This window comes from Condylura cristata, unplaced genomic scaffold, assembly GCF_000260355.1.
Source record: "Condylura cristata isolate star-nosed mole 26May11 unplaced genomic scaffold, ConCri1.0 scaffold00002, whole genome shotgun sequence".
NCBI lineage: Eukaryota > Metazoa > Chordata > Mammalia > Eulipotyphla > Talpidae > Condylura > Condylura cristata.
In genome coordinates this window covers 40,114,432-40,131,185 of record NW_004567103.1, presented here as the reverse complement: position 1 = coordinate 40,131,185, position 16,754 = coordinate 40,114,432, and the positions used below count along the sequence as shown (strand labels likewise).

General features: G+C 37.2%; 1 protein-coding gene across 3 annotated transcripts in view; it reads right to left on the bottom strand.

Moving 5' to 3' along the window:
- CCDC141 (coiled-coil domain containing 141) overlaps positions 1 to 16,754 on the bottom strand; it is a 160,356-nt gene that overhangs the window by 43,735 nt on the left and 99,867 nt on the right. For all 3 annotated transcript variants that reach the window (XM_012728810.1, XM_012728815.1, XM_012728822.1), the window contains exons 9-12: positions 9,930 to 10,071; positions 7,276 to 7,395; positions 5,402 to 5,593; positions 474 to 653 (exon numbers count right to left, since the gene is read on the bottom strand). In XM_012728810.1, coding sequence (XP_012584264.1) covers positions 474 to 653; positions 5,402 to 5,593; positions 7,276 to 7,395; positions 9,930 to 10,071 — 634 coding nt within the window. The remainder of the gene's footprint in view (positions 1 to 473; positions 654 to 5,401; positions 5,594 to 7,275; positions 7,396 to 9,929; positions 10,072 to 16,754) is intronic.

The following is a 16,754-nucleotide window of genomic DNA, read 5'->3' as shown; positions in this document are numbered from 1 at the left end:
CCACCAGGGAGAGCCCTAGGGTACATTTCTTAATATAAATGGGGCTTCACATAAAAAGATCTGCTATAGTAAGCCATTTTTCAAAGTGAAGATTCACCCTAAACATCATCTTTGGACACTGGGAATTTTATTTGGACAGGTATGGATGTTGCCCACTCTCAACACAACTCCCAACTTCACAACTTTTGGGTGGACATATACTGAGGACTCTATGTAACAATACCATGTTGCATTTGACTTAGAGTCACTCTTCTTACTAGTTAAAATAGCCTTTATGCAATAAACTAACAAGAGCTCTAGGACCACGCAGGTATGTAAATTCTGGACTTCAGGACTGTTGTAGGTTGAATGCTGCTAAAAGGAACTTCCTAAATCAGCATTGCTGATTTATAGAGTTGAACTTTTAAATTTATGATCTTGACTTTAACAAGTAACCCTTGCACAAGCTGTGACTCATTTAATGACGTTCTCACCATGCTTATTAAATTAAGGAACTCAAACCCTAAGTCTTGAGTTAAAAAACTCCTTTTTAAACATAGGTGTGACCGTTCCTCAGCTGAGTCAGATCGATGCTTGGCTTCACTGTCATCATCCCCTTTCCGTGAGATTTCAGTTTGATAAAACTCTTTTAGCCTCTGACACTGCTCCTCTACCTAGGAAAGGAGAATATGAGGGAAAGTTAAGAACACTTTAAAAAAGCTTTGAATAAAAATGAGAATAGTTTCCAATAAAAGCTTATATGAAATTAAATTAAAATTATGGTTTTGAATTCTTTACATAATTATTAACTACTGTCAGTTCACTAAAGACTCATGAAAATCTATTGAGGATGTAAACAACAGGACTACCACTGTGTAGTAAATTGAACTTACAAGTTTATTACCAACAAAAACTACTTACTGTAAGCAAACTCATATTTACAGCATATATGAGTATATGTTGCAATTGGGCACAATTTATGTCAAATATTAGTATGGTTCCATTTAAAGCTGAGTTTTAGAGTGCAGAGGACAATATATACACATGTATTTATACTTAGTTATAATTATAAAGGAATTCAAATCAGAAAGAAATATGTCAGCAAAAATACACAATTATATTAGAAATGAGCAACAGGCAAACCACAATTTGCTTCTAATCAGTGATAAACCAGAAAAAGAATACAAATAATGGCTAATTTTTTGTCATGTATTAATATTAAACTGCCTCCATGAGTTAATCTTATTGGGTTAGAATTATATTCTCTACTTGCTAACCAATGTAAACATCACTAGATTATTTTAAGTTACTGTTTTTGAACAGAGCTTATATACAATGAAATGTGCCTACCGAAATATAGATTAAAGTGTACTTAAGTGATACAGAAGAACAGAAAATTTGGCACAAGTTTTTATGCATTTTGAGTAACACTTAATGACCAATGGACAAAACTCAAGTCATTTAGTAGTTATTTAGTAGCAAAATCAAACTAAATAAAGTGAGGAATTTCAGGTTGTTGTATGTCACTCTATTTTAAAGATTTCAATGTATCTCAATTTAAACTAACATAATAAGAGTGCCTGAAAATGGTGTGAAAACAGATATTCTAATCGGTCATGCCTGTTTTGCTGATGCTAGCTTACAGAGTATTCTTCAATTTTCTGCTCCTATTATCTTCATGATCTAGTTAGCATGCTACCTCCTCCATGTATTCCTGTAAGCTTCCCTCATAAGAATTAAACATGTCTTTCCTGAGTTCACACATATAGTTTTGAGAAAAAGAGAACTATAAGCAAATTATTCGAAAACAAAGACAAGTATACACAATGTCATGGGCATGTAAAAGAGAGACCACAAACTCTACACAGTATACACAGGGAAGGATATAGCACTGGATTGTGTTTTTCAGTACTGTTCAGGGTGAGAGTGAGTTTGAGAAGGGAATCCCAGAAGGAAGGAAGAATATAGTTCATATGATTCAGAGGGTGAACAGTCTTAGTGAGGTGAAGTCCAGATTGCATCAGCTGAGTGCTAAGAAAAAGGATAGAGGGTGTTGGGTGAAGCTGGGTGGTCAGCAGGGTTAAGTCTGCTTTTGACTATAACTGACATGTGACATGCTCATGACACATCCTCATGAGTTTGAAACAATGGATGCTTATCACAATGACTCAGTCATGACAGGGACAGTACTTCAGTAGGATTGGGCACTCCAGGCTGGGGTGTTCATTTCATTTTCTGTTAGCTATGTGTGATTCTCACCCATAAGCTGGAATTTACCCTCCTTTTTCAGCTCTTAAAAAAAGCCTCCTTGAATATAAGTGAGAATGATGTCATTATAGGAATTCCCTTGAATCTGCACTAGATTATTTTTTAAGCAAATTAATGGTAACTTTTCATAATGTATCTATTTTTGGTAAAAGTTATTTGTAACTTGCTTCACAAATTACATTTGCCAAATTATCCAAATTTCAGGAGGTAATAAAACCATATTTGCTTTGTAATAAACATTTTTTTTGAAAGGAGGAATGGGGGCAGAAATATGGACAAAAAGAATATATAGACAAAAATATAGAAATATAGACAAAAAGAATAGGCAGAAAATAAATTCTCTGAGCCAGACAAGATGAGAACCTGAACCAAGGACGCAATGATGCAATGGGAGAGGAAGGAGATTTCAGAAGTCTTTTCAATAGTTGCTATTGGCAGACATGGGGTACATAGCCTGTGAAATAAAAAAATCAAAAAGAAGTCATTGGCAGATTAAAACTTCAGCTTTGATGTTTACTAGCTGCTTGATTTTCTGTCTCTAACTTCTCAGAGCCACAGTTGCCCCATTTGTGAAATGGGGCATTCGAAAGTAAACATAGAAGTGTAGATCAGTGCAAACTGGGAGTGAGGACCAGGATTGACTTGAATTTGCACCAGGGTTCTTTGTTGGGTGAGGTGATGGAAATATACTAACACTGAAAGGCATTGATGGTTGTGTAATTCTATAAATATACTAAACATTTTCGCACACTAAAATGGGTAAATTTCATACTATGTAAATTAGAGCACAATAGGAGCCCTCCCTGGTGGTAAAGCCCAGCACTGTGAGGCTCTCCGAAGCCACTGCAAGATGAGTTCAATCCCTGGCCAGGGAGATGACCCACATGGCGCAGCTTCTCCTGCTCCACCCACTGCTCTCCTTAGCAGTGTATTTCACTCCATCTGACTGTTCTCTGGTGAGTCCTTTCAATCCCCTGTACCTCCGGCCTGTGCCCTAATACTTGTATACATAAATAAATAAATCTTTTTAATAAAATTAGAGATCAATAAAATCTGCTTTAAAAATAAAAGGCAAAGTGAGAATGAGAACTGGGTTAAAACATTGTGATTGAGAGATTAAGTAGGATGAAGACTGAAAATGCAGCATTTCACTTGTCAACTGCCTGACATAAGTAGCTTGTTAGAATATTTTCAATGGAATGAATTAGTGGTAAATGGCAGGATTAAAAGGAATTAACTAAGATGCTATGGGATGAAGATTGGGGAGGATGAGAGAAATGTTATTTTTCCCATTCCAAGAGTCCAGATGTGAAGGGAAGGAAAATCACCGAGTGGTAATCTTGTTGAAGGCAAGAATCTTTGGGCATAAGTGTAGACCAAGGGAAGGAAGCAATGAAATGAGCAATTTGAAAAATTTCAGGATGGCTCTTCTGAAGCATGGAAAGACATACTGTAGAAAGGCATTGATGACCAATTACTGCTGGATGGGAGTAAACTTCATTTCATGGCTACAGTGGTGAATGGGTGACTATGTCAATGGGGTCAGAAGTTGAAGGAAATCAAGGAAGCTAGTTCAAAGGCCTCATTTTTTCCTAGTAAGGGCAGCAGCTGAGAGTTAGGGATGGAAACTGGGATAAGATGTTTGAGAATCGCTACTGAATGGGTGCCAAATAGGGAGCATCTGGGGGACCCAGCTGAGGCAGAGACCCATATATTTGTAACAGTGCCAATCAGCACAATTGTTATGATTTTTCACAGGAGCGTCTGGAAGGTTGGAAAGAAAAGCCAAGTAAACAGAGTGTTGGATTTATCTAGTATTGGGAATTGGCAGCGTTCCTCAGGGTGGAAGGTAGGAAATTGAGAGCAAAATGATGGGGATGGAAATGAGACCACACATTGGTGAGGAAGGAAGGAAAGCTTGAGAGAGTAGGGGAGTGACATCCAGACAGCTCTGCCAAGGTTAGGACAGAAGGCTCTGCCAGGTAGGAAAATAGATTTAGTGAGAGCAAGGACATAGGGTTCTTCTGAAAAAGTTGCTTGCAAAGCTGAGTTTCCAATCCTAAGGGAGGTTCTCGGTCCCAGAGGCCAGCATAGGCCATGGAAGTAGAAGCTGAAATGGAAGCCAAGCTACATTTTTTGACAATGAAGATACTGAAAGCTAGCTCTTCTTTGTATCCTCTCACTGCTTCAAGTTCTGGATTAAAATATTCATCAACAGGTCAATCCTGTCTTTTGTAATACCTCTGTGGAATCATGAGAGGTCTGAATGAAAAAAAAAATTTTAAAATTCAGAAAATAAAAAGCAGTGTAAAGATGTAGAAAAGGAGGCAGTGTTTATTTGAGATTTTTCAGGGACTAGGCATAGCTTTCTGCCAGAGGGGTGAGAATTCAAAATATTTTGAGAGCAGACAGAAGACACGTGCACAGCCAGATGGTGGTGTCAGGATAGGGTTGGAGCTTTGCAGGGCAGGGAGTGAGAGGATGGAAATTCAGTGTGCTACCAATCTTGGCTGGTTTTACCCCTCAATGATCATTGCTGGGCACTTGCTCTATCACTCACTGGATCAGCGCCCCTCCTGAAAGGAGAGTGACCTGAATCCAGCTGGGCGCTTGAGACCTGAGTTGACAGAACAGCTCTGTTCTAGACTGATATCAGCATCAAGAAAGTGTAAAATGGCATCTTAGCCTACCAGAGGCAATTTTACATATTATTTGATAGTAGAATCCTGTTAAAACAATACCTCAAACAATGCTCTCAGAGGTAGCTTATTAGAAGTCATCAAACAAAACAGATCAGAGACAACTCCAAAGCCCATAATTTCCAATTCTGTGTATTTTAAATGAATCACACTAATTGCTAAGGTATTCAAAGAGATCAATGGTTTAGAAGGAGGCTTATTTTTAAGCAATTTTGTCCTATGTTTCGTATATTAGAAATATTTGTAGGTCACAGTAAATGTTCCAACAAAAACCACTTTGCTTATTTGTGTGTATATAATACATGTGTTTATTTTATAAAACAACTTGTTCTTTGAGTCCTTGTAAAGGGGCTATAAATGAGTGGGTGCTGGGGTGGAGATGATGGTTTATATCCCCATAAATAGGACAGACACACGCCACTTTACTGAGGAAGGTCAGAACACAGGTATTGTACCTCCTCTGATGACTTTAAAAATGCCACAAAAGTTTGCAGGAGTTGTAACCTGAAGCCTATGCTTTGGCCAAGTAGGTTTAATTCTTCCTTCAGCCATTTAGCTTTAGAAGAAAGTGATATCACTTCATCAGGTTCAAAATCATTTATCTCTGTCATGAGTTTTGCAGCTGCTTCTAATTCATGTGATGCCTCCTATGAAAGCAAAACACAGAGGTCAGGAGCAGACAGGGGAATCACAAACATTCACATTTCACTACCTTCTGTACATCTGTCTATTATGATTATTAATTGAACCTACCAAGACTCTCCTCAATAAAAGAAAGGCACAACTCTCAAAATTAAAAAAAAAAAAAGACTGTCAAATGAAAATCATCTCAAAGTATATTTTCACTCTATAAGCTACATTTCTTATCCAGAGAATTCTAGTTTCTGTGCCATAAATAGGAGAAAGGTTGTTTGGCGTGAGAGGTAGTAAAACTGCAGAAATGCTTAAAACAATTTAAATGAGATCATTATACATGAGAATTGCTTAATGAAATTTAAGCTTTGGCAAATTCCTTGAAGGGATATTGTTATATAAGAGGTGGCTAGTTTATAAAAATTGGGTACTCATTTTCTAATTTACAAAGTGACATATTAATTATTCAGTCTTATTTACATCTCTATCAAGAAGGATTTTTAAACAAGGAGCAAGGACATGAGACATATGAAGTCTAAACACCCTAACAAGTCAGTGAACTAGGTTCACTGAAGGTTATTCTCCATGTTTTTTCTTTGCCTGCAATTTCTGGAAGGTGAAATCTAACCTCTGATTAAATGAACGACTGGGTAGTGTGGGCATTAATTACAATTGCCATAGAAAGAGCTATGCAAAATTTAATATAAGACTAAGCTAGGAAATAGAGCAAAAACAAAAAGGCAAAAGCTCCACTTTCATTTGCAGCAAGGGGAGATTTGTTTCCCTGTGCGTATTTAATATGCTTCCCAAGTACTTCAATGAATGACAGCAATTTTAATTTACAAGTGCGGTTTCTAGATAGCACTCTGGGAAGAAGGCAACAGTGGCGTCATTCCCATTTTTTATCTTTCAAATAAATTTAAAAAATAAATCCCACTTCTTAATGTTAAAAGAAAAAGAAATTGAGTTCAGACATAGTTTTTCAATATTTAAAATAATAAATAAAAAATCCCATTTAAAAATGGTTCATCTGTCATTTTATGGTGGGAATACTGCATAAAGAAGGCTCTTCTGAGAATTGATGGAGTAACAAGGCTATTTCCCATTATTTGGGAGGGGAGTGTAGTGGATTCATCTAGTGGGTTGGACACGAGCTTCAGTGCAGGCTTGGAGATGTTAATGGGAAAGTTTAAAACTAAGCCGCGTGAGAACAGGTGACAGGGTGTTACAGCAGGTGCCAGGGAATAGAGGGGTATTTTCTGACTCTGAATGTGGAATGTACAAATAAGAGGGTTTTTTTTGTTTTTCTTCTTTTGGTGTTGGGGGGTTGCCTCCTGGAATCTTGCATTAATGTATACTGCTTCTGACCATTTTCTTTTGTAATTTAGCAGTAAATCACAAATAGTCTTAGAAAAGCACTCTTCCTGCATCCTCTGGCATCCACAAAGGAAAAGGAGAGCAAATGAGTGTTTAATATCAAACTTATAAAGCTGTGTTTCATTGAGCTCAGACACCCCAAAAATGCACATATAAATAATTTAAATGTACATAGTAGTAGGAATTTTAAGTCATTATTTGCTACAATACTAATTAAGAATTGCAACCATAGGTGGATCCAGGATTAAATTTTATAGTTACTGAATATAAAGAAATCATGTTTACAAATTACAACCATAATGATAACAATTTTATTTACCTTAGCATGGATATCTAATTCCAGATATTTACTCAAAATCATCTCTGATTCGGAAATGCTGGAACCAACAGCCATTGCATTAGACAGTACTGGACTGATATTCTGAATTAGCATTTCCACCTTTAGAAATAAGGCATATTGTAATCTTAGTAATGTGTATTTGTACTTTATATACAAAAGTGTAAAGAAGATAAGTATTACTCTCTATATTCCCCTTATACTTCAAATATGTATCAACTTAAATCTAAAAGTAGTTTTAACATTTCAGAATTTCATGTGTAAATGAATACCACTACACTTTGTAACAAATACTGCTACTGACCCACCAGTAGAGGGTCAATGTTTGGAGATGTTTAATTTACTGACAATGAGACATAATCAAAACAATGAGACATAGAAGGAAGTGGATACATCCTCAAGCATCTTTTTTTTTTTTTCTGTGTTACCCAGAAAGAATAATGTACTTGCTAACAGGTCAATAAATTTATCGTATGCATTAAATCACAAACATCCACTATAAATGAAACAGAGCCCAAGTTACAGATACATAGAGGCAGAGTGTGGGTATTAGATCACTCTGGTTGCCATATTGGGTATTGAGGGGACTTAGGGAAGCTCCAAACCCAGTACATATGACAATAAAACACAGAAATGCTGTGAAAAATGTGGAGGTCCATGCATTGATCTTCAGTACACATGAACCAATGAATTGAGTTAATTTCTTCATTTTTTGCTCTAATTAGAGTCCAGCACTTCCCACAGTAATTTGGCTGTGAACTGGCAGTGAGTCAAGTAGTAACAGTTGTCTGAGTTCCTACTGTGTTTTCTCCAAATTAGCTTGTGTCTCACTTTCTGGGGAATGCAGCATCACAGCTGCCGCCATATCTGGAATCTCCCTAGATCCAGACATCAGAACAAGGTTCAAATTCCCAAGTTTCTAGATCAAAAACAGGTGATGGTTTACATAGACACAAAGTTATTTAATGTCTTCATTTGTGAAGCTACTAGTTCTACTTGTGAAAGTCAGACATATAAGTCTACTGTATCAAATAAGGAATCACTGAAAATCTGAGATCCTTTCTGTGTGACAAAGTTCACTAGCATTGATGCTACAGACATATTGCTTGCTTTTATGATCTACTTCTTCTATAGATAAGCACATTTTTTATTTCACCAAATAGTAGCTATGATTTTATTTTTCTTTGAAAACAGAAATACAATTCTCCTATACTAAGTCATTGTGTTCACTGTGCAAAGGGGATTTTCAGATGTGTGCCTTTATTTGGCATAGACACATTCTCTACATTGGTTTTATTCAGTAACTTAGGATAGTGGCAAGTGATTCCTTGAAATTGCTAAAACTCACATGTTGGCTATTTATCCACCTACAGTCTTTGTACAGTATGGCAGTATATTAAACTGAAATGTGTGCAGGTGGATGCCATATACTGAACCATGTAAATCAAGAACATAATCCCAATATGCATATGACTCAGTTAACACAGTTCTGTATAAAGTGAGGGCTGCCTTTGTGTACCCCAGGACTAGGATAGCCAGTTTATCTAACTTTGGCAACCTAGGGCAGGGATGGCTGATGAGCAACAGTGAGCTTCACTTTCACTCTATAAAACTTAAGATGAAACATTAAGAGTAGCCAAAGGGGACACCTGCACCTCCATATTTATTGCTGCTTTATTTACAATAGGAAAGACATGGAATCAACCCAAATGTGCAAAAATAGATGCCTGGATTAAAAAGATGTGGTCCATATACACAGTGGAATATTATTACTCAGCAATCAAAAAAGATAAACACAGGCCTTTTGCAGCCACATGGATGGAGCTGGAAGGGATCATGCTTAGTGAAATAAGCCAGAAAGAAAAAGAAAAATACTGATGGCTTCATTCATAGTAGGAGTATTAAGGACCAGGGAAGAAAATAATAATAATGAACAACTATATGCCAGAGACATTTTACCAGGGTGACCAGGGAAGAAAATAATAATAATGAACAACTATATGCCAGAGACATTTTACCAGGGTGGCGTGAGGAATGGGATCAAAAACGGGGGCAGAGGAGGGTGGGGTGAATGTACTGCACTATGGTGATGGCACCGGGTGATTTGCTGATGGCAAGTCCACAGGGATTACAACTGAGATGGAAAAAGACACAAAATGATGTAAAAATAAACTATTATATTATAAAAAATGATAAATAAATAAAAATAAATAAAGCTATTTCAAGGAACAACAACAAAAAAGAGTAGCCAAAGGGGCCCTCCTTGGTGGTGCAGTAGGTTAAAGTGCAGCACTGAAAGCGAGCCACAGCCACTTCAATGTGAGTTGGACCCGGCCCAGAGGTGACCACATGGTGCAGCAGACCTCTCTTGTCTCACCCACTGCTCCCCTCAGCAGTGTACTTCGCCGATCTGTCTGTTCTGCTCCCCACTCTGTCTCTGGTGAAGCCTCTCACCGCGCCTGCACCACTGGTCTATACCCCAGTTATGTATGCATAAATAAATAAATCTTAAAAAAAAAATGAAGTGTAGCCAAACTCCTAACCTCCTGCCAGGAGCACCTGCTACAGTCTCCAGTACATTGATCATCATTAAATAGAAGTTGTGTCTAAATAGAGGGACACAGTGCATGAACTACCTTCCTCAGGCAGTCCTCCACAGAGGCCATTAGTTGTTGTTTCCAAAGAGCAAATTCCTTGTGCGCTGAACACTGTTCGGTCAGAAGATCCACTCGTCTCTGAACGCAGCCCATCATCTCACGGACACCAGTCAAGAGAAAGCTAAACAGAACAAGCCAGCTATTAGTGCACATTAGTACACACTATCCCAATAGAGAATGCCTAAGAACACAGAACTTTTGAAAATGGATCTGTTCTTTAATGACAGGTATGAATTGATAAAAGTTGTCAGGTTTAAGTTTTAGGATAATAGAAGTAGCCATAGACCTGATACAGCAGAGAGAAAAAGCAAATTATGTTCCTTTGTTTGAGTCAGTCAGTCCTGGGGGGAAAGATGAGTTGTGGGTTTTTGCAACTAGATTTATTCTTCTTTTCTAAAGGTTTGTGTTTTAATATTTCTTTAAGATATTTTGAGAACCTTGTGATTAAAAAAGCTCAATATATTTGCCGAGAGTTTTCCTGTGGATATTACTGAAAAGCTGCATTTATCTAAAGATGCTCTTTGAGCAGAAATGTAAACCAGCCAGTAAACAAAACATTTACTAAATCAATAGAGTAAAATATTTACGTAATATTATGGTCCTTGTTCTTGATAATTATAAGTGCTCAAGGCTGTATTCATTAGATAAAAAATCAAGTTATCACCAACAATCAAAATCTATTGTCCATACAATAGAAAACAAGTCTCATATTTTCATTTTTCACCACTGCTGATGGCCTCATGAGAAAAAGTAACATGAGAATTCGTAAAATGAAAACACCTTTACAACCACAACTGCACTTGAGTTGGACCCCACTGCTCTAGCCTAAGGATAGATTAACAAGTGTCCTAACCATTTCAACTAAGTTCTACCGGCAATACAACAGCATGGAAGAACACTGTTGATGGCATACGTGCTTTCTAATTGTTTAACCACTCCTACTATGTAAGAAGTTGAAGTCTTGGGCCCTCCCTGGTGGCGCAGCGGGGTAAAGCACAGCACTAAGAAGCTAAAGCCACTACCGCATGAGTTCGAATCCCACCTGCTCCAGAGGTGACCACATGGCGATGCAGACCTCTCCTGACCCGCCCGCTGCTCCCCTCAGCAGTTTACTTCATCGCTTTGCCTGTTCTGCTACCCTCTCTGTCTCTGGTGAATCCTCTCACCCTCCACACCTCTGGCCTGTACCCCAATTCCATATGAATAAATAAATCTTAAAAAAAAAAAAAGAAGTTGAAGTCTTTAGTTTTCTATCAGTCATTTTCATCAAATATTAATAAAAATTAACACAAAAACTTTTCAATTTAATTACCCGAGTTAAAAAAAAGTGCTAGGAATGAGCTAAAGATCTCAGTAATTTTGCTTCAAATAATTAATTTATGACTGTAAGAATGAATTTAATTAATAATGAAATGAAGATAAGATCCCCAATGACTAAAGGGTAAAGTTACTCCACAGGAATGATAATAGAAATGCTGAAGAAGAGGTGAAAGTTCATCAGGCAGCTTGAGAATCTTGTTGAGTGTGTGGGATTCATGGGTGCCCTATAGATGACATGGGATCCCAGGTAAGTTGAATTGTGAGAAAAAAACTAACCCACTGTGAGAAATCTTATTTATGACAATGTTCCATAGGCTTTAAAATTAAAACAATTAGTTTTGCATTTTAATACTTGGAGACAGTAAAGAGTAAAATTAGAAATAATTCCTCTGGTACTTAAAGCTACAGATTATGTAAAAGCAGTGTACTAGTGATACTAACTGTATTTAAGGAGGTTTTAGACTTTGAGACATTATATGCTAAAAAGGCACTCAAAACTCCTCTTGTCCTGGCCCTCCCTGGTGGCGCAGCAGGTTAAAGCACAGCAATAAAGAGCTAAAGCCACTTCAGCTTGAGTTCTAACCCCACCTGCCCTGGAGTGATCACATGGCGTGGCAGACCTCTCCTGACCCGCCCACTGCTCCCCTCAACATGTGTTTCCTTGATCTGCCTGTTTTGCTCCCCACTGTCTTGGGTGTAGCCTCTCACCACCCTGCACCTCTGGCCTGTACCCCAGTTCTATATGCATAAATAAATAAATCTTTAAAAAAAAAAAAACTCCTCTTGTCCTATTGTCCTATATGTTCTAGGTCCCAAGTTTTCTGTAGAATGTGAAAATGTAGAATGTGAAAGAAATAAAAAAGAAAATCTGAACAATCATTGTGGAATGTAGGTACAAAGAACAAAGCTTATAAGCATAAGATAAAAATATATTTCATACTACTTTTATTTTTTATTGTAGTGAACAATTTGTTTTTATTTTTTACAATTTGCATGTTTTTTATATCAGATATATCCCCACAAAATTTCCACCACCAATTCACCTGTGCACCATCTCCTCAGTCCTTGTGCTCTTCTCACCTGTGTTTTGTATTTTCTCCATCCTTATCCCCTGCAGAATGTCTTTGAATTATTGCTATCTGCTTATTTTGTTTAGTTTTGTTGTATTGATTTTTTTAGACAAAAATATTTTTTAAAGTATTGAATACTCACTGTGACAGAGTACCTTTTTGAATGTTTTAAATAGTCCCTTTTCTAGTTCTCACAACTCTATCATCATTAGTTACCTCTATTTTGCTTATGAACAAAGAGAGTGTGACAAAGACCCCAAACTTGCCCTTGGTAGCCATGATTATTAATGGCAGAACTGGGATTTGAACTGTACATATGACCTCAGAGTCCATATTTTTTGACATCTCATAGTTACCTTTTCTGTGTCTGTGACACGTGCTCCACGCATTCTTTCTCTCTTTCCTTTGCGTGGAGTGTCCTGGAAATAGGATTAACATGACTGGCAAATTCCCTTGAAATTGGCTGACTTTCCTCAGTAATGCAATTTTTGTCTGTAGTTTATTAAATGGCCACTAGAGGGACACAGTACCTCGCTCAAAGTGATGTCTCCATGCTCCATGCTCCCTCCAACAATGAAAATGAAAAAAAAAAAAAAAAAAAAAACCAGCATTTTCTTTTGTAAAAATATCTCCTCTTAGAACTTACAGTTTTAATTTAGATGAATCAAAGCTAACCAAATAGTATATCTCTTTCTCATTTTCAATGATTTAGGAGATTAATGCATACTTTCACATAAAATAAATTTTATTAATATTTAAGAGAAGAGAAAACAGATTTAAGAAATGAGAAAATGAATTGTTACTGTATTTAAAAAAATCACTGGTAACAATTAAAAATAATTTTTGAACAATGTTATCTTTGTCCACTTACAGAACCTGTAGGCTATCCAAGAACTGCCCAGTTTTGTCTTTGATATTCTTGACTACTTCTAGTTAGTTTCACTGATATGTCCCTGCTCTATTTCATGTCTTAGAAGACAGACAGAAGTTCCTTGCTCTGCTGTGCCTTATTGCCTGTTCACACCCACCACGCAATCCATTCTTTTTTGAGGCTCAGATCTTTTGGGGGTGTAAGACTTTCTCAGTGGTTTCCCATGCCCTGGTGGGAAGGCATGCTGTGTCCTCAACAGATCATCTCTGTCTCAATGGCATTAATTTCTGTGTTTTCTTCACTCCCAGCTCCAATTTATCTGTTGCATTCCTAATCCTAGTGACTCTCCCTTGTCTCTCTATTCCTTCTTAGTCAAAGTCTAAATTTCAGGTTACAATCACCCTAACCTTTTCATGTTTAGTTATAAACTATGCACTTCTTCTGGACTTTTCGTCTGAACATTCCAAACATTTTAAACATGTATTGGCAATTTCCTCAGAGCCTGAAAAGCAGATGGTTTGGTCAAAGGAAAACTATGACCTCATTCTCTGCCAGCAATTCTTACATGAACCGAAAACAAATTAATAGGATTGCATCTATCATCCAAGAAAAAGTTCTATTAGTTCACAGTGCTGTTACATAAATGATGGAGCAAGAATAGAAGGCAGGTAAGTAAACTTGGTTGAACCTAGTGTTCTATCATTTGGTTCCAACTCAGGAGCCATAACACCCAGGTGGTACTGACTGGGTGGAGAACGGGCTAAGAGGGATACCACCTAGATTTAGCCATCTGTGCTCTATAATTGTTTGATTAGAATAGACACTCCTGTTTTAGGGAGAGCATGAGATACATCAGATTATTCCTCATGTTGACTTTGACTTCTTCAAGTATCACATATATTCAGAAATGACAGACTGTGAAGGTTTCTTCAGACATTTGTTAGAAACTCTATTATGGGAGCATTTTCTTCCTTATTCTTTGAGCAGTAGAGGTGAGGGAAGAGGAATGAAAGTGATTGATATTTCTCCCCAAAGAGCAGAAACATACTGACTTCTGGCTCAGACTGTTGTATTTGCTGTATAGAAGCAGTTGCCTTATTTTTCCATTTGTTGTAAATTGTGGCTGGGGAGGCAACACATTGTTAATGTGTTCTAATGATTCTTTCTGGAGAATAGAAAGTTGCTTTTCAAACCTTTCATAAATTACCATTGGCAGCCCATCTGGATTAGGAGCTGAACCAGATGGTACATATTTGACAGCTTACTCTGTCTCATCAGAAGGAATCAGCTGATCACGTTTTTCTTTCCATCTATGGAAAATGGGGAAAAAAATCCTCCTCATCTTTAACAAGCTACTGCTTTAGAGAGAGAACCAAACATTGGCCTTTTTATTTTGGAGGCAATAACAGTCACCCTCTAATTGATATCCATGCTTTTTAATAAAAAAGTGTCATTTATACTGTAAAAGTGAAATGCATGTTTGTAAACATTTTTTGCTGACCTTAATTATGCATTGAGAATCCCTCCCAACCAAACAAATATCATATCCCCCCACCCACACATTTTATACACACTGTACATTGAACAAAGAGAAACTACTAAATGGGGCTGAAGTCGTAGGGCTTCCAGGTTCTGTTCTAGATGCAGGCAGAGGTCATGAATTCCATTCCTAAGAGATCTCAGAGACCAGAAGAAGGCCAAATGAAGGGCATCATAGCTGGGTTTCTCCCAAAATCAGGAAGCAGACTAGGGTTCTTCCTTCTTGGAAAACACCATACACAGTCAACTACCACTAGGATTATAGAATCAAGCACAAGAGGGCACAGTCGACCACTCCCTTCAACCCAGGTTTTTGTCTGTATCTCTGAAAGCCACAGAGTCCCCACCGGAGCTTGGGGCCCTGACCAAAATTAAGAAAAGAGAAAATTAGTCCGAGGGCTTTGCTGAGAAAGCAAAGGAAGGAAATCTATGAAAGGTAGGTCAGAGTAGGGAAGACACACTGAAGGTAATAGGCTTCTTTTATAAGAAGTTACAGGACAAGAGAACAGAGAATGACAGAAAATCAGTAACTAATGAAATAAATGCTGAAAATTTTCCATGATAGACAAAATTAAAATGACATTATAGGGGTTATTGACACAAATTTGTGATATCTTGGACTATGTGAACGTGTATTTAATATATTTTCTTCCAAAAATTATTTCTTTTTGCAATTATTTCCTCACCATTCCTCACAAAGTTTGTATTATGCTATATATGTGACTAAGATCCTACTTTTATACCAACTTCTCATTCTATTGTGAGGATATTTTCTGCCATTTAATATTCCTTATAAAAACTTTCAGTATGGATTTAGAACATTCATTGTGTGTTTGTCCTTAAACTATTTAAACATTTCTCTAATTTTTGAATATTTTTAGGAGATTTTCTGATTTGCACTGTGATGAGCACTTTATTCATAAGAAAACCCATTTACGCCGCTTACTCTCTCTTTTCTGTGTTCTTTTCTTTCTAAACCTTTGAATCTGAGAGACGCTTCTTTCACCTAAGGAAGAGATTTCTACCCATTCCTTCAGACCTCCTCTGGAGAGGAAGTGCCAGCAGATCTTATGCAGGATGCGGGCTACTTCCCATCACAACATCAGCATCATCAATGGATAAACACACATTCTAAAAAGGGAACGTTAGGTATTTATAAGAACCAAATGTAGGTACTGGAAAGTGTGAAGTTTGGGTGCCTCTCATGTGAAGCATTTCAGAATTATAAAAGCCTTGACAATGCTAACTAGCCCAGATTGCAGCTATGACATTTGCTCAACCTCTGAAAAGAACAACTTAATATAGACATGAAAATATTTAGAAAGCAGCTGAGTTTAACACTGTCATATAAGACTCAACTTTGTAATTCCTTAAATTTTAAGTATCTGACATTTACCATCTAAATGTGCCATCAAACTTTCATTTTTTATAAAATAGTTATTTAAAGCCTTTAAAGGCTTGATAGAATTCTTATAAAATGCCAGGATAGATGACTCCATAAGCAAAGAAAATTGCTGGTTTTTCTTCTTTGTTTTGCTGAAGAGTGGGGATTGTTTTTGTTTAGTTTCTTATGAAGAGCTTTAAGAATAGTTTTTTTTTTTTTTATGATAGAGGTTTTCCTTCAAGTCAAGTCAAGTCAACTAGTAAATAAACACTAAGAAATGTAAAGTGGTTTCCTGCATAGTTTCAGCTCTCAATATGATGTCGTAGTCTGGATGAGAAGATGATGCTGTCATAAGTCAAACAACTGTGGAATGATTCATAACAGCAGAGAAAGAAAAGAGAGGCCATGAGATTTACCTGACAAATACTAAGGAATTCAAAGGAAGTATTATGTGTGGTTTTCAAATACAGAACGAATTCAGCAATGGTATTCTCAAATTTCATTCTTTCATTTGACTTGTCTTGATTGAAGATCTGGGACTGTGCTTCCCTTCTTTGAAGAGGGGGCCCCAGCATCCACTGTTCGAGCTGAGTCCTCATGACTAGTGCACTACCCTGACT